At 46.6% G+C, this 21162-nt stretch overlaps 1 protein-coding gene across 1 annotated transcript in view; it reads left to right on the top strand.

Moving 5' to 3' along the window:
• The window catches only part of ctnnbl1 (catenin, beta like 1), a 48854-nt gene extending 28436 nt beyond the window's left edge, over nt 1–20418 (top strand). The window contains exons 12-16 of the mRNA XM_072696671.1: nt 2506–2603; nt 4129–4209; nt 11771–11908; nt 12042–12114; nt 19907–20418. Of these exons, the coding sequence (XP_072552772.1) occupies nt 2506–2603; nt 4129–4209; nt 11771–11908; nt 12042–12114; nt 19907–19995 (479 nt within the window). The 3' untranslated portion in view covers nt 19996–20418. The remainder of the gene's footprint in view (nt 1–2505; nt 2604–4128; nt 4210–11770; nt 11909–12041; nt 12115–19906) is intronic.
• Nucleotides 20419–21162: the final 744 nt, after the last annotated feature.

The following is a 21162-nucleotide window of genomic DNA, read 5'->3' as shown; positions in this document are numbered from 1 at the left end:
CACTCACCAGCATTAAGTTACCATTAGAGGTTATCAGAGCCGACTGATGCTTTTTTTTTTAGGTGATAATTCTATTTAAACGTCTCTGTATGAAACAGATTGGCTTTATTCCTAGTAATTGGACCAATGATCTGGGTAAATGGCACGGAAAGAGCTTGGCTAATCGCCCCCATCGCTTTTAATCAAGGCTCAGTTTGTTCTCTTATTTGAGCAGGAAATGGATTGGCCATCTTTGCATCCCTGTGAAGCTTTTGGTAATTGATTCTCTTCTTCTTCTTTATTTTTTTTTGCCCGTGCGTTATTAACACACATTCTCGTTTTGTTTGCCGAGGAGGGCGTCGTGAAGCGATGATGGTTTTTGAATTGGGAGTTGAAAGGAGACTTCGGCTGCTCCCCTTCGCATCATTACCTCTTAACCCTTCAAAATCACAGCCATTGTTGGCAATAACAACACAAGCGTGTTATTTCTGACTCCTAGCCCAGTGTAACCCGTGTAACTCTGTGTTAAATGTGTGGGTTTTAAGCTTTTAGCAGAGCAGGACTTTATTTTATTAAGCTTTTATTAAAAATACAGATTTAATAGAAGTGTACGCTTTCTTAAACCTTGGTGTTGCTGGTCATAACGTAATATTTCATCTAAATATTTATCACTGTTAACACAAACTATCATGCTTCACATCCCCATCCCACCACCCGACACTCCTGGCTAATTCAGAGCCCCTTCCTGACACGGCGCTATGCAACGGTATTTTGTTAAATGCAAGAAGCACCAGAACATCCGGACCCTCTGTCGGTAGGTGCTTGCCACTGCTGACCTGAGCCCATCACCCTACAAGCCTTGCTGGTTTTAAGATGGTCAGATTTAGGAATCTCACGTATGTTTTTAAACGCTGCGTATCCAAATGTTTGTGGACGCTCCTTCTGATGAATGCATTCAGCTATATGATGTTGCACCCACAGCTTGTCTAGTCCCTGTAGAGAAGTACTGTCAATAGAATAGGACTCTCTGGAGCAGATAAACGTTAGGAACCTGTTGGCACCATTACACTTAAAACCAGGCGTGGGCTAGAGGGGTGTAAAGCCCCCCACAGCATTGAGCTGTGGAGCAGTGGAAGAAGGGGGCCTTAACTTCATCCTGATGCTCATTAACGCTCGTTGCTGAATGTAATCAAAGCAGGATCAACTTTTTTAATATGTAAATATATATAAGTACCCTTGAGAAACAATGAATAAGCAGGTGTCCCAATACTTTTGTCCAGATCTATTCACACCTTCCCTGCTGTACACTCAAATCCTCGTTAAGACCATTTTGTCTCTCTCTTGCTCTCTTGATGTCTCTCACCCTCATATTCTCTCTCTTTCTCACTCCACTCTCCGTCCAGCTGCTTCAACATCCCTGCAGCTAATGACCTCTCCTCCTGTTGCCACGGAGACCCGGTGCTGTAGCGACAGCTCGAGCATCTCTTCTCTTTTCCTCCCTCCCTCCCTCCGTCCTTCCTCTTCATTCTCTCCGCCTCCCTCGCTCTCTTTCTCTCCTGCTTCATATCCCAGGGCAGAGCTCAGAGATAACACACTTATCTAATACCTGCCTCCTCCACTGCCTCTCTTTCTCTCTCACTCTCGCGCTCCAGCACTCTCACACTCTCTCTTGCACAGTCTAATGCTCTAAATCACCTAATGACAACATTTTTACACATGTAGCTCCACACACTCTGACCCCGTTTACATCTGTCTAGGCCTAGATAAGTTAGCTAGCAGGCTAAACACTGCAGCACAGGCCGCGTTCCAGCTAACCGAGGCTCTAATCCACCTGTTTAGAGGATAAAACCTCGTATCTGAGAGCACAGAGAGTCGGGGGAAGCGTCTGAGCAGGGTTCTCCACTGCTTTCAGGCTTATTTTAGTAGGCCGGCTCATTCAGGTTTGCTTTCTGTGGCTGTTAGTCTAACTGAGCATGTTGCTAAACTTGCAGCTACGCCGAGCTTTGGTTTTCAGAGCATTACTTCACCAATCAGTGAGCTCCCGCAGCACCCCCACCCTGCGACTCTCTTAAACACACATGGGGGGGGTGAGCTTATTGGGCGTGTACTAGATAGACACAGAACAGAAATCGGACACATCAGGCAGTCATGATTTTGAGATGATCAAGATTGATTGATTACCTGACCTGATTACTGTGCCTGACTCCTGTTTCTCACCTCACTCAGTGCGTTCAGGTTCTGTAATGATGCTCTTACTCACTGCATCCCTCATCTTCATCCTCTCTCTGTCTCTCTGCTGTCTTCTCAGTATTTCTCTTGCGTCTCTTATATATGTTGTGTAATGCAGGTGAATGGTCTTTGGGATAGCTTGTAGAAATGAATCAGAATCATGAAATATGGAAATATTTGCAGTGATGCTCTTTGAATCTGTAAGATGCTTTTTGTAATTGTTGATGCTTTGAAAATACTGCATGCAAAGCTTACGAGAGTGATGTGAGACTTACAGCTGTCCTGTTTTTCCTCCAGAGCACGTGTGCTCCATCATGGCGTCCATGCTGAGGAACCTAAAGGGGCAGCAGAGAAGCCGTCTGCTCAGCAAGTTCACGGAGAACGACTGCGAGAAGGTAGACTGCACACTGTTAGACTCTGTTAGGACACTCCTTTCTAGTTGGTCCACCTTGTAGATGTGAAAGTCAGAGACCGAAGGTCCTCTGTCAGCACTCGGTCACTTCAAGAACTAAACAGCTGTCGGCAACAACGTAAATTGTTTGGGGTTGTGACCTCACAACCCTGTTAAAGTCAAGACGGGCTGTTTTTTCAGACATTTAGTTTTACACTATATTGGCTTTTTAAGGCTGCTTAAAAGTCCAGACACCCCATAAAAAATTTTATATTTCTGAACATATTTAAAGATCTGGACATTTGATCTTCATTTGAATAATATTAAGAGGTGAAGGGAATATAGCTTAACACATACAACTGAAGAAATGTCTTCAACATCAAATCAAATGACATGTATTTGTATAGCTCTTTTTACAACCGGTGTTGTCACAAAGCAGCTTTACAGAATCAGTAATTAGTAAAAAGACAAGTAATCAATAACATAAGAAGACATGAAGGATCCAAGACCCCCACTGAGCAGCCAAAGGCGACAGAGCTGGAGGAAGAAAATCTGTGGAGAAACCAATCCATACACAACCCATCCTCCTCTGCTTTTGTACTTTTTAAAAATCATTGATAATTAATTTTTCACCGAACCACCACATAAGACTGTTTTACGGCTCAGGTGTGCAACATAATCTTAATATCATAATATAATATAATAATAATAATGTAGTGTAACTAATATAATTATTGTAGGCATAGTAAGATGAATGAGAGTAATGATGGTTAATGGTAATATTAATAATAGTGGCAGAGTCCATGTAAGTTTTAACATGATCATTAGGCAGGTATGCAGTGGCAGGAGGGCGGGCAACTGGTCTGACATGGGTGGTAGGGGAGCATCATATGTGAAATTTGATAAATTACATTTACTAAAATTTTGCTATTCCCCCTTTAGCTTAACCTCATGTTAGGTATTTCCAATAACCATCTACCAGCTGTTTTTCTCCCACTCCTCCATGCAGAATTCTCTCAGCTGTGGGGTGTGTGGGGTTTTTTGTTGCACAGCCAGTGCAAAATCAGTCCAGTCTCAATCAGTCCAGCATCTCAATAGAATAAATATCCACCTTTGGAAATATGCACCTTTGGTTTCTCTCTGGAATATTTTGGGTCATTGTCATGTTGCATGGTCCACCTCTGTGCTTTAGTTTTTAGACTGTGGGGCAGTGAGGAAGAGGTTTTAACCCTCGTCTGATCAGTGAAAATGCAGCACTTGCAAAAGTAAACACTCTTGGCGTGAGGGCAGATCGTACAGGACTTCCAGAAGAAAGGCGGGGCTGCAGGCACGAATGGAGCTAAAGGTGGCTGCAGCCGAGTCGGGTGCAAGAGAGGTTTAAAATTGGCCCAGATACTCCCATGGGGCTGTGCTTGAGTGGTTTTATTTGTGTGTGTGTGTGTGTGTGTGTGTGTGTGTGTGTGTGTGTGTGTGTGTGTGCGTGCATACCTGGTTTTGTAAAGTGTGTGTGTGTGTGTCCCTCCCTGCAGGTGGACCGACTGATGGAGCTGCATTTTAAGTACCTGGAAGCCGTTCAGCTCGCTGACAGGAGGATTGAAGGAGAAAAGCACGTAAGAACATGCGCACATACACACTCGTGCTTACAAACACACACTCATACACACTCCCACACACACATTCGTTTGGCTCCCATAGCGAGCCCTTCCTCTCACCTTGCTGGACTGGAGGTTAGATCCGAGTGATGAGAGTGACACGGATGCAGAGATAACAGAAGCTCACGTCACCCCACTCAGCCTCAGAGCTTGACTTTAGCATTCCCTGCTGCCTCCCCCTCCTCCGCCACTCACCTCCGAGCTTTAAACACCGCTGGAGCTGGATTAGCTTCACCAGGAGATGTTTTATTAGCCAGTTCTTATGGGCTAGAGGGTCTGTCCAATTTCCTTACAATTCCCACAGAAAGCCCGGAAAGTGTTGCGCAACAGGATACACTCAGAAACACTAAAAACACACCTCAGCCTGGTCTGTTGGCGAAACAGATTCAACCAATTACAGAAGACCATTCAGTCCACTGTTTTTACTGTCTGGCTGTGAAAGCTACACACTGCAGATTCATACTGGATTCATATCACTTCAAAAGTATTGAACTATAAAGATATAGACACAAGAGATTCATACTGGAGACTGTAAAAACGACACGCACTATAGATTCATACTGGATTCAAATCATTCTGCTAATATTAGTGTCAGACAGCAAAGTCTGCACACGTTGTAGATTCATACTGGATTCGTATCACTCCAGAATGACTGGTGTCGGACTATAAAGATCTAAACACTGCAGATTCATACTGGAGTCTGTAAAGGCTGCATGCACTGCAGATCAATACCAAAAATCAAATAATTTCATTAATTTTTTTTTTTTTTTTACTGTCAGACTAAAAGCTACTTGCAGGTTCATACTGGAGACCATAAATTCATACTGAATTCAACACACTCCACTTACTTTTAGGCTTCAGCAGCTGCCTGCACTGCAGATTCATACTGGAGACTGTAAAAGCTGCTCACACTACAAATTCATACAGAATTAGAAGAACTCCACAATTATTCCTGTCAGACTGGAAAAGCTACACACACACACACACACGGCAGATTCATACTGGATTCAAATCACTCCACTGTTTTTGCTGCCAGACTGAAAGCTGCTTGCACAGCAGATACTGGATACTGGAGACTGTAGAAAATACACACACTGCAGATTCATACTGGAGACTGTAGAAATTACACACACTGCAGATTCACACTGGAGACTGTAGAAAATACACACACTGCAGATTCATACTGGAGACTGTAGAAATTACACACACTGCAGATTCACACTGGAGACTGTAGAAGTTACACACTGCAGATTCATACTGGATACTGTAGAAGTTACACACTGCAGATTCATACTGGAGACTGTAGAAGTTACACACTCTGCAGATTCACACTGGAGACTGTAGAAGTTACACACTCTGCAGATTCATACTGGAGACTGTAGAAGTTACACACTCTGCAGATTCACACTGGAGACTGTAGAAGTTACACACTGCAGATTCATACTGGATACTGTAGAAGTTACACACTGCAGATTCATACTGGAGACTGTAGAAGTTACACACTCTGCAGATTCACACTGGAGACTGTAGAAGTTACACACTCTGCAGATTCACACTGGAGACTGTAGAAGTTACACACTCTGCAGATTCACACTGGAGACTGTAGAAGTTACACACTCTGCAGATTCACACTGGAGACTGTAGAAGTTACACACTGCAGATTCATACTGGAGACTGTAGAAGTTAGAAGTGTGTGTGTGTTTTTCTCATTTTCTGTCCATATATCCATCCATCCTGTGGAGAGATTGATGAAGCAGTGAGGGGTCAGGACTTGTGGAACCTCCAGCCTCATGTGATTAGAAGCTGGGGGGGATCTGCTCGTCCCTCCCGAGCTGGGCCCTGACTGCTGAATTCTCTTGTCCTGTTCTCTTTTCTCTACACCTCTGCTCCTCAGGTCGTTCGAAGCCGAACGCTGTTAAGCCAAATTCCTGTGAGCGCTATAAAAATCCATCACCCGTAGAGGGGACAGTGTTTCAGCAGGCCGGGAGTCTCATCACGGACACTTGTTCTTTCAGGCTGTCTCCTTTTCTTTACAGCCTGATGGAAGCTACAAATCCTCCTCTATCCTCCTGTTCCCCTTTCTTTTACCACACTCCTAACACAGTGCCCTCTGCAGTGGGGTCTCTCAGGCCTACTGAAACACTCTTTATAGGCCTACAGACGTTTGGCAGCACCGTTCAGGTCCCAGGGAGTATCTGTGCCTGCCTGTGGGCTGTAGGCTGGGCTGTAGGCTGGGCTGTAGGCTGGGCTGTAGGCTGGGCTGTAGGCTGGGCTGTAGGCTGGGCTGAAGGCTGGGCTGAAGGCTGGGCTGAAGGCTGGGCTGAAGGCTGGGCATACAAGGGCTGCAATAGGATGAATGGCGTCGCTCTCATTCCCATTTGTGGCCGGATAGCTGCTACTGCACCAGGGTGGAGCTGCACTACGAAACCACTCCCCAGAACTGTGTAACGAGTCATATTAGTCATATTAGTGTAAAATCCTGTAGTATTACTCTACATCCTCAGTCCACATGCTTCTCTACCTTCAGATCAAGCTTCTGGAGCTCTCAGCTTGTCCATAAAGTACAAATTGTAATGAAGCTGCAAATCAGAGCAAACCAGTGGAATATTCTGGAAGTCTTTCCTAGGTTAAGTTAGAAGTTGAACATTTTGTGTTGGTGGTTGCTGGCAGCTCGATGCCTCTGGCCTACAGTGTTCACCACAAGTGAAACTTCCTGTTCTATCCTTTTTTTTTGCTGTTATTTTTATTATTATTATTTCAGAGGTCCATTAGTCTACAGAGGAAGTGCTGACGGCAGGCCTGTGGTTAATTTTAGTCTTCGGGAGACGGAGGAGAGACGCAGATTTCACAGCGTTTCCCCACTGTCATATTAAACACCTGCGATTCTCCAACACAAAGTGACTAAAAATCGCTGCCTGCTTTGTCCCCCGGGCCTTTCTGGGCGTAATTGACTCGCCAAGGCCCCGGTTCCACAGCTTTCCTCTGGTTTCTCCTGTAATGACTGAGTGTGAGTGTCTGTGTGAGTGTGTGTGTAGGTGTTCACTCCCTGAGGTTCGCATAAGCTATATGCAGCTAATATTTTGAGCCCATTAAAAGCCCAAGCAAAGAGCAGGCCTCGATCGAAACCAGAGCAGCAACCCGGCGACACGCCGTTCCTCCTGAGAAGACTATCTATGCCGATCGTTCTTTTTCTCTCCGTCAGAGTTCTGAGATTTTCTGAGTTGAAGAAGCACCAGTGTAATAAGAGCCTGTGGCCCATAATCATAATCATCACACGCCTCCGACGGAGATCGCCGAGCCTACACAACGGGATTCTATGGCCATTAGGCTTTTTCATTCCAAAAGAGCACGAGCATCCACCTCCTCCGCGAAACTACACGCCTTGCCTCTTAAGAGCTTTTCACACGGACAGCAGCAAATCACCCACTGCTCTTCACCTACAAAAGGTCAGCAGTCTGGAAAGCAGCCCATGCGGCGGGCGGAAAATTGCTCACGTGGGAACCATGTTAACTGCAAATCTACAGAAATACACAAAAGTAGGATCTGAGGTACTCTGAGTGGCTCAGTCAGGGGTCTTATGTGCTGCCACTATGGCCCGGGGGTCCCGAGTTGGAATCCTAAGCCATGTCGCTTTGCCATCAGCGGATGGAGTCTAAGGGTGCACAATTGGCCGTGCTCTCTCCGGGTGGGTGGATGGTGCTCTTGCCCCTCTGGCCGCGAAGGTGACCGGGGCAGATGTGTGTTAACTGGTGTTGTGGTGGGGGGCTTTTTAAATCTTTAACACTTTAGGTAAAATAACAAATCCTTTGCCTCGTTAGTTTTACTATGTAATTAGTTTAAGCCAGTTTACGTCCCAATAATCCCACCTACTCCCTAGGACTCCCCCTTTCACTTGTATCGCGACACCACCCAGATCCCCAGCTCTGATCCAACAGCCAAATAGACACCTGAGCCGGCCAGCCTCACGATGGGACTAATGAAGGGAGAGAGCACGGGCAGCTGTGCTCTCTCAGACTCTGGCCACTGAAGGCAAAGTGGCTGGCATGGCTGGGGATTCTAACTCGCGACCCCTAAGCCATAGTAGCAGCTGACTGGGCCACTGATCCACTAGGTAGGAGATCCCCCGGTAGAGCGTTCTTGGGGGTGGAGTGCCGTTTTTACCTTTACCTCTAAACATATGAATAAGTCAGCAGGAGTTATTAGATTTAGATAGAAGATTGCAGGGCGTGTCCATTAAACCGCCTGCTTTGATGCACCATATTTAACGTGATCTCTCAGGGCTGAAGAAGTCAGTTATGATTTCAGATTGCCTCTAAAACCAGCAATTCTAAAATTGAAATGGCCCATTTAGACTCCAGAAGGCTGCGTTTGTACTTCATGCTTCAGATGATGCTTAATGACCAGGTCGTCCACCGTTCCGCGCATGATTTCCCAGCCTCAGGACCACCGGCGTGTGTGCAGCTGGCAGTCAGGCCGCGTTTCTGCGAGGCTGTGTTCGGAGGCAGGGATTATTGGAGGAGAGGAGCAGCCGGGCTGGGCTGGGATGGGCCGGGCCGCAGCAGCCCGTGACGGACGCTCCTGCTCCTGTCTCTCCGCTGCTCCCAGACGCTTCCCTTTGTTCTCCTGCCTGCGTGTAGCTTGTTTCCCACGGCATGCTCTAGCACCTCTCGCTTGTTCACACACACACACAGAAACACACACACACACACTGTATAACCACCTGAAAAGGTTGGTGTTCCCGGGAGGGAGGGCCGCGCCGCTCGCTGCAATTACGCTGCAGAAAAATGCACACCGGCAGCCCGTCACTTTTACCACGGAGCCCTCAGTTTGGATTGAGTCCTGACCTTGAGCTCCACAAATGCGCATGGAGTACCAGGTTTTTGGGCCTTTAAAACATGCATATTGCAACGTGAGTGTCCTTTAAGCAGTGACTATATCAACCACATATTTAAAAAGGTATATTCTAGATCACAATCACTGAATTCATCCTGATACTATAATGTATTGTCCTATTTCCCACCCCAGTAAGATCATACGCAGTTGGATGTGGGTAAAAAGGGTTAATTTTTGTAGACGGTTGTTGTTGTTGTTGTTAGAAACCAAGGCCAAAACCAATAGATATTAGCAGATCTCTAGTTTTTGAATTGATGTACAGCTTATTGATTTTCTATAGACTGTTGTAACTCACTATGAGAGTTGGGGCAATCATTGGGGACCAAGCACTGTACACCATTACATTACAGTACAGCACAAATGATGGGCAGTGTTTTAGACTGGCCTTATTTATGATAGATGTTGAGTAGATTTCTAAGTGCAATTCTCGAATGCACCAGAATTGCCGTGTTAAAATTCGATTAAAATTTACGAATTCCCCCTAAACTCGGCCATTCAGGGTTGGTTTCTGAACTTCTCTGTTTTTCCATACTGCTCATGAGTTCATGTCACGTGGAAACCATGTTAACTGCAAATCTACCGAAATACACAAAAGTAGGATCTGAGGGACTCTGAGTGGCTCAGTCAGGGGTCTTATGTGCTGCCACTATGGCCTGGGGGTTGGAATCCTGAGCCATGCCGCTTTGCCATCAGCGGATGGAGTCTGAGGGAGCACAATTGGCCGTGCTCTCTCCGGGTGGGTGGATGGTGCTCTCGCCCCTCTTTACTCTTAAGCTAAGGTGACCTACGCAGACGTCTGTTAACTGGTGTCAGGGAGATGGTGGGGGTCTTACGAGTGTATAAATATGAGTGTGTGTGTATATGTGTGTATATATATATATATATATATGTGTGTGTATGTGTATATATATATATATATATATATATATATATATATATATATATATATATAATTATGAATTTATCTTTAACACTTTAGGTAAAATAACAAATCCTTTGTTAGTTTTACTATGGAATTAGTTTAAGCCTCAAGTTTACCTCCCAATGATCCCCCTACTCCCTAGGACTCCCCCTATCACTTGCATCGCACCCGACACCACAATGCAGCCAAAACGCATCATCATCCTTGACACCGCATTTCACTTGGAAATATGTCACCGTACTGAAGGAAAATGTTAAAATGACAGGTTTCTTTATTTTCTTTCTTTATTTTTAATCTAATTTATTAAATAATAATTTAAGTTCACGCTGCTTTGAACCTTTATTGTAATTGCACTGAGAGATGCTGCCCTGCCGGCGCACTGTGGTCTAGTTCAGACGGGATTGTGATTGTGATTGTTGCGCGATTGAAGTTTTGCCTGGGCGTCGACAGGGCTGGCAGAGATGTTGACTTTAGTGGCTAACGGTGTCCTTGTTGACTTCATCACAGATGGCGTGGGTGGAGCGCTTTTAATGAGTCACGACATTCCATTAGTCTAGTTTACAGCTTGTTTTCTTCCTTTTATACATTGCCCTTATTCCAGATGCTGTAGAATGTAAACCCCTTCGCAGGTCTGTCTGGCGTTTCTTTGTGGGGCGCTATCCACAAGCCTGCGGTAGGACGTTGCCGGTGCTGGAGTGCTCTTTGGGTTTCACTGGAGCTTTTAATAAAGCCAACAGCTCGTTACCAGTGAGGAGACGTTAGTAACTGTCGGCTGAATTAAATGATGGAGTGGCTTTCCGCCTCGGGCGGCTTTGTTTTGGCCTCAGAAAACCTCCCCGAGCTTTCTAATGGTGATGAATTCCTGTTTAGGGAGTATTGACAAGGCTAGGATATTGACGTGTGGGCTAAGCGTTTAAGATTGATGCATATGAGGATGTGTGGGTTGTGTGTGTGTGTGTGTGTGTGTGTGTGTGTGTGTACCACCACCCAATTTAAGTCCCAAACTGATGATCAGTAGCAAGATTGGACCTGAAGGCAGCAGTAACTCGGCTGAATTTAAAAGTCAGATTTATTTTTGCTGCTACTGTTCTTGGCGCAGTGTAGCGCTCAGTGTCCGAGGCCCAGTAGGATCTGCTTAAATAACCAAAAAGCAGCTTTACGGAGATCAGGGTCCGAGCCTCTTGTGCTCTAGCCAAAAACAGTAGCACCAAGGCTCAACACTAGGTCGGATGAAGATATTTTAAGGGCAAGGAGAATTAGATCTATCATTTCCGTCTCTATATGAATATATCAGCAAGGATCAGTCTTATAGGGGGATGAATAAACTGGCGCAAGCCTAGTTAAAAAGGCGAAAAGCCAGACGGTAGCACAGACATGAGCATTCCCTGAAAATCAGCATCCCAGTGTCCCAATGCCAGCAAACCAACAGCACCAACATCTCAGTGTACCAGTAATCTCCATGTCCATTAAGCCCTGATAGATGGTAAATCGGACAAGGACGATGTGGTTGTCTACCTCAGGGGGGCGCTATACAACACTAGATGAAACAAACTGAACTAACCGTCTGTTTAAATTCAGTGTCAGGAAACCTGGTTAGTCGTATGTTTTGTTCCAGCTCGAACCGTGAGGTCTAAACAGCGGTGGAGGTCCGAACCGTGACTTTTGTGTACCGCCACCCAAGTCATGTTTGTGTGTTTATCACAGGAAATGGTGCGGCGAGGGGAAATCCTGGATGACTCGATGGAGGATGAGTTTTACCTGCGGCGTTTAGACGCTGGACTCTTCGTCCTGCAGCTCATCTGCTACATCATGGTGGAGATCAGCAGTGCTGGAATCCCACAGGTACGCAAACGCCCACCTCAGCTGACCTCGCCTGTGGATTCAAGTCCAGTTTATTCAAGTAAAGTGGATCATATGTCCATCCCTACTTCCACCATGGCTTTTGTGTTGATGCATGTGTGTATTCCCCTCACAGCTGCAGCAGAGAGTGCATCAGATCCTGAACCTGAGGGGTGGCTCGGTGAAAGCCGTGCGCCACATCATGAGAGGTGAGCGGAGCTGTCAGCCTTTCTGAGCTTTCAAAAAACCAGCCGTTCATTTAGCAATATACGGCTTTCCCATACGGTTTTATGTCCAGTTTAATACTGGGGGGGGGCACAGTTTAATACCCCTCTAGCCCACGCCTGGCATTAGGCATCCCAGCTAACATGCCTGTGTGGGGCCTGTACAGGTAGTTCAATAGGAAAGCATTGTCCCCAGATCTTTGATGCTCGCCAGGGTCCGTGATAGGAACAGAGGTTCTACACGGGGTTGTACACTGCAAAAGGGCCTAGATGGGTCCCATGTGAGATTAAGGTGGGCTGTAACAATTGGGAAGTCCAAATTACAAACCCACTCAGAGCCACTCATATGAGCCTGTTGGCTGGAATGCCACCAATTGGTTCATGTTTGTTGATCTGCTCCAGAGAGTCCTATTCTATTGGCAGTATTTCTCTAGCCAGCATAAAAAAGCTGAATGCATTCATTAGAAGGGGTGTCCACAAACATTTGGATTGATTTTGGGGGGCGACTGTTGACTTGTAGTGTTTGTAGTGTTTAGCTTCTAGCTTTACCTCCAGCACTAAACTACAGAAGGAGCATTTGAGACCCCGGACATGCCTTGGCTGAGCTAATACCCTCTGTATCCAGCATGTTTTATTGATTAGGCTAAGTCTGGTTATGAGGAACAACTGGTTTAAGCATGTAGCTCGACTTTCATGCATCTGTCCGTCCCCATGCCTACTCTGAGCCCACTCTGTATTCATGAACAGCATCCAAAAGCCTGCAAGCTCAAGCTGCACCATCATTTTTCTGTAATTTGGTCTCAACCACAGACCCTGGAGGAGTTGTGTTTTCGAGGAAACTTCATGAATACTCACTCAGATTCATCCAGACGACGCCGCTCTTGGCACCTGTTGCGTCTCCCTTCCCGCTATGAGAGAGTTTAAAAATTGCCTGGCTATCAAACACAGCGAGAGAGCGAGAGCGTGAGAGAGAGAGAGAGAGAGAGAGATGGTGCTTTCTCCTCGCCACTGGATAGACTGTGCCATGAATGGTCGCAAATAGCCGCTCGCTGTCTGCACGCCTTCTGTGCATAATCAAGCATACGCAACACAACAGCGCTGAAGCCTTTGAACATAATTAAGTCCCCCATTTCAGCACACATCCTCAGAAGCCGCCCGCCTGCTCCGGCGCTGCTCTTTCCGCAGCGAGCTCGCTCTGTGAGCTCGGCCATAAATGATTAATGAGGAAGGGAAGCTCCAGCCTGCTTTAAAAAAAAAAAAAACGCTGGCTGACTCGGAAATGGCTGCTGGAGAAGGCCGGCAACACGTCTCTCCTGTCAGGGCGTCCATCCGCACCGCTCACCCTGAGCTAGAGCTTAAAAAAAGGAGATCCCATGAAGACGTTTTAGGACTTTTGGAGACTTCTTTACTCATCTCGAGGTCTCTACTCTTGGGCTGAACGTGCTGGGAAGGCCTGGCCTGGCCATGCTGGTAAGTGATTTAGCGGACAGTGGACGTCTGATTTCTGATTGATCTTCTTAAACCCCTTCCCAGACTCATCTGCATCTACAACCTTCTCCCGAAGAGAGCTCTTTGCATCTGGCCGTGGTGATTTCGGCAATCCAGAGCAAACCAGACTAAATGTCTGAGGCCAACTTACCAAAATACCTAAATACCTAAGTCTGAGTTTTCTCTCTAATAGAGTGAATCTGGCTCCTCAGGGCCCCCAGTGTAAGCATACAAAGTATATCTAGATATGAAGATCTTCCCAAAGTCTAATAAACGTCTGCTGGATTGCTCTCTCCTGGGCGGTCCTAAAAGTGGGTCAGGTTTACCTCAGCATACCCCCAAACCAATCACAAGGCTAACATGGCTTCACTCTCTCGTCCAGTCTGTGCAACCTGGACAGCTGAAGCTAAACCTGCAAGCTAAAGCGTGAGCCACAACTGCCTTGCATACCCCTTTCCGTCTGGCATCCTTAATCCTTCATGTTCTCCTAAGCTTCAGTATCCTCCTTTAACTGCTCTCCTCCCTGCCGATGACGTTGACTGGTGAAATAAGGACTCCCCGCCTCCTGTCCGGCCTCCTCGTCCACCTATTTCAAGGACGTGTGCTTTGGGCTCAAGTTTCTACTCTAGTGCGATTATGAATTGCTCTGATCCCTTGGAACAACTCGCCACTCTGCAGCACGTCCCCTTTCCTTCTGCTCGGACTCTCAAAGCTTTACACAACCCCAAAGAATCCATAATTCCGAATCCGCTCCGTAATTTCAGACACTGGCTGTGATTTGATGAGGACTACGCATCCTTTCAGAAATGTCCTAAAATTAAGACGCAACATAAGGGTGCAATTTTCATAACACTGTCAGGTTTTAATAAAGGTTCTCTGTATTGCACCTTTTAAACGCTGGTGTGGGCGCGGAGACTGCCTCGGAGCGGATGCCACCTCTTCCCCTCGCACACTGTCTTTCGTCTTTCTGTCGGAGTGCAGAGAGGGAGAGCGGAGCAGCTTGTGTGTGGGAGGCTTGCTTTAGCAGTGGAATTGCTGCCACCGCGCTGATAAATTGAAATTTTCTCCTGCCGGCTGGTAGCAGCTGTGGCCTTGAGCAGGCCTGTGTAGAGGGAGCGCTGCCAGGATGGAGCTCAGCCTCGCGGGCAGCTCACAGCAGCGGGAGCACAGCGCTGCTGGAACCTGCCCTCCTCCATCCCCACCCCCTTTGCTTTTGAGCTGACATTAGCCAAAGGGGTTTATTATGGTCACAGGGATACTTTGTCTGAAAGTGCTGCTAACAAACGCTGAGAAATGGCAAAGTGAGTCTTAGGCCTGAGCATTGCTGTGGACTCTGCTGTGGTGGGGTCCGTCGCTCAACGCGGCCGAGAACCACCTACCACCTGTAAAGCTTCTCCATCAGCAGCCGGAGCCCGAGAGAGCACAGTCAGCCATGAAGAAACGTGGCTTACGATGTGTGAATCTGATGGATGTAGTGTTGGTGGTCTACCAGTTCTGGCATGGCCAAGTGTCCAATGCTTTAAGGAACCTTAAAGCAAAGTGGAACAGTATACCTGGTCAAAAGTTTGCTCAGGGTCACACATCGTGCCTCCTTTGAGGGACTGGGAAACCCAAACCCAGTCCCAAATCCATTTCTTGATTTGCGTAGTTGGGAGCATTGGGCAATCTGGCGGTCCCTGTATTGGGAAACCAGCAACCCCAGACCCTGACCTGTTCCTGCTCCAGTTTATTTAGGGCTGGTCAGGGCTAGTTCAGGTCAGACGATGCAAGGAACAGTTACGGCCCTTGGGAGTCTCGGGAGAATTACTGTTGAAGGAGGGTCTCATATCAGTACAATGGGGGCAGCTGTACCTCCACAATATAGAGATTTAGGCGTAGTCAAAGGCAACTGGGGGACTTCCAGCTTAGTCTGAGTTAGATGCCAGTTTCTTTGACAACTGTTGCACGTGAGAAGAGGCGGTTGCAAAGTTCCACCCCTTCAAAGCCCGCCGTGTTGCCCTGCGCGTCACCCTATTTTCCGGGTCCTGCTTGCTGGCACTCTGCGTGTGTCTGGTTGGAACGCTGTCAATGCGATCACAGCCTTTTTTTTTTTTTAGGCTGGATTTCCTCAAGCAGCGCAACATCAGACACCACAGAGTGGGTCAGGCTCCGAGCCTCAGGCACTGACCCGTCAAATACTTTTTTTCTATTATTTTATTTATTTAATTTTTTCCCCTCCTGTCTCCTCCAGCTTCTTGACTCCACACTCTCTGGTCTCCTTTTTCCAGTAGTGGTGTAACGATAGAGATTTTCTGATACTGTGTGTATCGTGGTTAATCTGATACAAGACTGCAGTGGCCTGTTTCGGTTCTTGGAAGGCGAATACATGAAAATCCTGGCTGTATTACCAGGGGTGTCATTTACAGTGCCCATGAAATATGCCCCCTCTCCATTATTCTTACATGAATATCGTGGTTAATATTGGAACTCATTGAACGGAAACCATCCCGGTTTGTCAGTCAGTACACTCTTAAAAACGAAGGGTACAGAGGGTTCTTTGAATGCTGCTATAGAAGAACCATGATTGGTTTTGTAAAGAACCATTTTTGTAAGAGACATGAGTGTGTGAAGGACCCTTACATTGATAAAGTTTGTGGACACCCGTTTTAAGAAGTATATTCTGCTACTTTTACGTTGCGCCCTGTGTGTGTGGTCATTAGTGTGTGTGGTCAGTGAATGGATGGGTTAAAGATAGAGGCGGAACCCCTGTGCCCAACACAAATGGTGAATGTAGTCTAAAATACAACCCAATTCCATTCACAGTATGTACGTCTACATGGACGTTTACACGCCAACCCCAAAACATTAGGATGTAATATTAATATAACCTTGAGCTGCTTCTAATCTTCCAGATTTCCATCAATCCAAACCTGGACCTCACTGTCTCGTCTCTTTCTCGTTACACTTCCTAAGAATGGTCTGGGAGATTGCGTGGGTTTAGCTTGGCCGATTAACTGTGTTTGGTTTTCCGCTAAGTGGGCGGTGTTGTCACACTTCTAATAGTAAATAATAGGCTCTCCACTTTCCTACTCCAGGAGGCTGGCGTCTTGTTTTCAACAGTGCAGCATTTATACACTGTGCATCATGTCCACCCCTGGTTTGGAATGACCTTGGCCCATTATATCAGCCCCTCTGACCACCGCACAGGAGCACTGTGTAGTTCTGTAATTCCAGGCTGTTCCTCTGTTTTTCAGCCTCCTCCTCTCACCCTGTTTGATCTTTAATGCTCGGGACCCCACAGGACTAAGCAGCATTCTCAGCACTGCAGTGAATCTGACGGATGTGGTGGTGGTCAGTGTGGTTCTAGTGTGCGTCGTGCTCTGTGGTGGTCAGGACCCTACAGGACTATTAAAGAACTGACCGAGTCTGCAGAGAAACAGATGGATACAGTCTGGAATTATAGAACTACACCGTGGAGCCGTGGAGCCCGAACCAGGGGTGGTCATATATTTGTGTGTGTGTGTGTGTGTGTGTGTTTACATAAGCTTGAGTTGTGTATTAAGGAATATGGACTCTGTGAGGTTGAAGCTTCCAACACCTCTGAGTTTGAAGAGGGATTATCCTCCTCTCTCCGTTTATACAGTATGCAAATACCACCCAAGTGTGTGTGTGTGTGTGTGTGTGTGTGTCCTCTCTTTTGGAAAGCCTAACATGTCTCCTCTCTTTTTTTTAAATTTAACCTTTTCTTCTTTAGTGGTTTTGATCCTTCTCCTGCCACTCTCTGAGGTTGAGTTGGGCTCAGAGTAATCCCCACACGCGCACGCGCGCGCGCGCACACACACACACACACACACACACACACACACACACACACACACACACACACACACTCCACGCTCTTCTCCCTAACCATTACACCGCCAAATAGCCTGCCTTCAAAGAGCACAGCGCCGCAAGGGGGGCCGTCTGCAGCCCTCCAGCTTCAGAGAGAAGGCCTAGTTTGTGTGAGCTTGCGAACGTGGAAGCGAGAGAGAATGGACGGGACCCAGCGGAGGGAGGAAGTGTGTGATTTTAGAGGGGTTTCATGCCTAGAGGGTCTCGACGTGCACTTAAAAGTCAAGGTGCTACAAAGGGTACGTTGAGCGCTGCCATAGAAGAGCCGTTGTTATGAGAGATAACACGTGGGTGAAGAAGCTTGTGTGTGTGTGTGTGTGTGTGTGTGTAAGAAGTGTAAGAGGATCGAGAGGAGGAGCTTGGGGCGTGGTCCTTCTACCAATGTTCTGGCATGGCTCCACTTAATGGCTGGTGGAATAGCTTAGGCCGGTACTAATCAACCATGCGTAGTCTGTGTCCATCTTCATCAGTGTCCCAGGAGAAACCCTGAAAGTCGTGAAAGAAACTTTAGCGGTCAGTGGGTCTTAATTTGAGCACCTCCGAAGGCGTCCTGCTGTGGTATCCGGCACCAAGAAGACTAACGCCAGCAGCAGATCCTCTAAGTCCTGTAAGTTGTGAGGTGGGCGAGGCCTCCATGAGCATCGCTGAGCTTTGGGCACCCATGACCTTGTCTCCGGTTCACCGGTTGTCCTTCCTTGGAGCACTTTTGGTAGGTACTGTCCACTGCACAAGACCTGCCTGATGTTCTGGAGATGTTCCGACCCAGTCATCTAGAACATCACAGTTCAGGTCTAGTCAAAGTGTCTGATTCTTACGCCTGCTTCAGCACCTCCATCACCTTCAAGAACTGGGATCTCACCCACTCCAGCTGCCGGTGGGTTTTTTTTTTGTGTGGTTGAGAGGGCTGAGGGAGCGCAGATGAATTAGTGAAGGCCTCGCTGTGCATCGGCCTGTCTGTCGTTCCTCATCACCACCACAGGTGCAGGTTTAAGTGCTGCTGCTTTTAATCGTATTTGGCCTTTTGAAGCTTTGAAGCCGAGCTCCCAGCTCTTAGCCTGCACTCAAGACAGCGGTGCTGAAAGTGCAGACTGGAGCTTCTCCTCAAGCCTTAATGCTCCTCCTGATCTGTCTGTGAGGGCCGTCGAGCTCACTACAGCAGACAAACATTGGACGATCCAGTGTGTATACAGTCAGAGGTTCAGCTCATCCACGATTGTAGCCTCTCAGATTTGCTCTCGAGAAGAACTGGAGCTTTGCTTTCGTTCATTAATTGCTGGTTTATTTTATCCACACGTCCAGTGTAGTCTGCTGAAGGAGGGCGGGACTGGGGAGCTACAATCCTGGCTTGTGTCAGAGCAAAATACAAGCTGGGCTTCAGCCTGGACTTCTCTGAATGGTTCACAAATGTGTAAACAGCTCAAAAACTAGTGATTAGTGACAGTTTATTGAGTTTCTGCAGTATTAATGCCTAGCCTTTGATGAACAGACCACCCTACATGATCAGTTTCTCAGGTTTTACTGTTTATAGACAGTGTGTTTAAGGGAAATTAACATTTGCGTCGTATTTCATAAACCATGGACAACATTTCCCCTGAATTCCAAATAAATACATTACTATTTAGAGCATTTATTTATTAGCAGAAATGACAACTGCTCAAAAACAGCCACTCAAATAATGCAAATAAATTATTATAATAATTATAATGTAAAGAAGTTATTATTCAGATTTAAACACAGTGCTAATACCTGCGTCAAACCAGCTGCCACCTACCGGTCCAACCAGCAGGCCCCCCACCCACCCCCACCAATAGCAGACCAGCAGCTCACCCCCCTACCACTGCTACCTGTTTAATGACCATGTTCAAACCTAAATGGACTCGTAACTATGTGCCACTATTAATATCAGCACTATTAACTATCTGCTGTATCTGGTTTGGTCATTTTTATCAATAATTAATAAATAGTTCTGATCAGAGGAGGACGGGTCGGGTCCCCCTTGTGAGTCTTGGTTCCTCCCAAGGTTTCTTCCTCCAGCTCTGAGGGAGGTTCTCCTTGCCACTGTCGCCGTTGGGGCTCACTGGGGGTCTTGGGTCCTTCATGTCTTCTTATGTTATTTCTTCTTCTTTCTTCTTTTTGTCTCTGTCTTTTATTAATTACTAATTATGTAAATCTGCTATACAAAGCTATACAAATAAATCTGACTTGACTAATATCTGAACTTTGAGAGCATTCAGAAATCACTATGCTGCAATAACCTCGACGGCCAATCACAGCTCTCATGTCTCGACCGGCTCTCCACTAGTCTTTCACATTGCTGTTGGGACTTTATGCTTTATGTTTCCAGTCACATCGTATAATGAAGTAATCACAGCCTGCTGACCGATGTGTGTATTTTCCTCCTGTCCCTGTTTTGCAGAATACGCAGAAAGCATCGGAGACGGCAAGAACGAGGAGTTCCGACAGAGCGAGCAGAAGAGGATCATGGATCTTCTGGAGAACTTCTAAACGTCCAGCCGGGCCGCAAGCAAAGACTCTCCTTCTGATCTCTTAACAGGCTTCCTTCAGCAGCCCCTGTAAATAAAGTGTGTTCCATTAGGACACTTCACTTCATGAGTAAGAGGTTGGGCTCAGAGGCATTTGGGTGACCACTGGAGTGTCCAGGAAGGTATTTTGTGTCTTTGCTGAGAGGAAATGTGGAGAAGCGATCAGCAGGCTCGGTAGGGATGAGTAAAAGCTTATTTCCATCAGAGTTGAACAGTGAGGCTTGTACGGCTGAATGTGACGGGTCATTTTTTTATTTTTATTTTTTTGTTGACTCTTCTTTGAAAGACGCGTTTTGTATCGGTCATTCTGGCTATTTTTAAATGATCTTTTTGGAAAAGCTGTGAGAACGATTTCTGTATGTAATTAAAATTGCTTTGTCAATTTCCGGTTATCAAATTCAATATTTCTCGATTAATTATATTTATCGTAGTATTCATTCTTATTGGTTCTTAATTTAAGCACCTCCGAAGGCGTCCTGCTGTGGTATCCGGCACCAAGAAGACTAACATTAGCTGCAGATCCTTCAGGTCCTGTAAGTTGGGAGGTGGGCGGGGCCTCAATGAGCATCGCTGAGCTTTGGCCGCCCATGCCCCTGCCGCCAGTTCACCGATTGTCCTTCCTTTGAGCACTTTTGGTAGGTACCGTCCACTCACTGCATACCAGGAAGGGGGAACAACACCCCCCTCAAGATGTTCTGGAGATGTTCCAACCCAGTTGTCTAGAACATCACGGTTCGCGTCTAGTCAAAGCTGGGAGAATCATTTCTGTATGTAATTAAAATTGTTTCATGATAAATTATATTTATTGGAATATTGATCAAGGTAATTAAAGGAATACGCTGATCAGCCATAACATTAAGACCACCTGCCTAAACTTGAGTAGATTGAGGAGGTTCCCCTTCTGCCACTGCAGCAGATCTAACCATTTGAGGCATGGACTCCACAAGGCCTCGGAAGGTGTCCAGCACGTTAGCAGCAGATCCTTTACGACCTGTGAGGTGGGATGGGGCCTCCAAGAACATCAGTGCCCATGACCCTGTCGCCGGTTCACCGGTTGTACTTTCTTGAAGCACCTTTTGGTAGGTGCTGACCACTGCTGAGCAGGAACACCGACCATCACCTCCATCAC

The sequence above is a fragment of the Salminus brasiliensis genome, chromosome 14, assembly GCF_030463535.1.
Source record: "Salminus brasiliensis chromosome 14, fSalBra1.hap2, whole genome shotgun sequence".
In the NCBI taxonomy this organism is placed as follows: Eukaryota; Metazoa; Chordata; class Actinopteri; order Characiformes; family Bryconidae; genus Salminus; species Salminus brasiliensis.
This window is presented reverse-complemented; position numbering and strand designations above follow the sequence as displayed.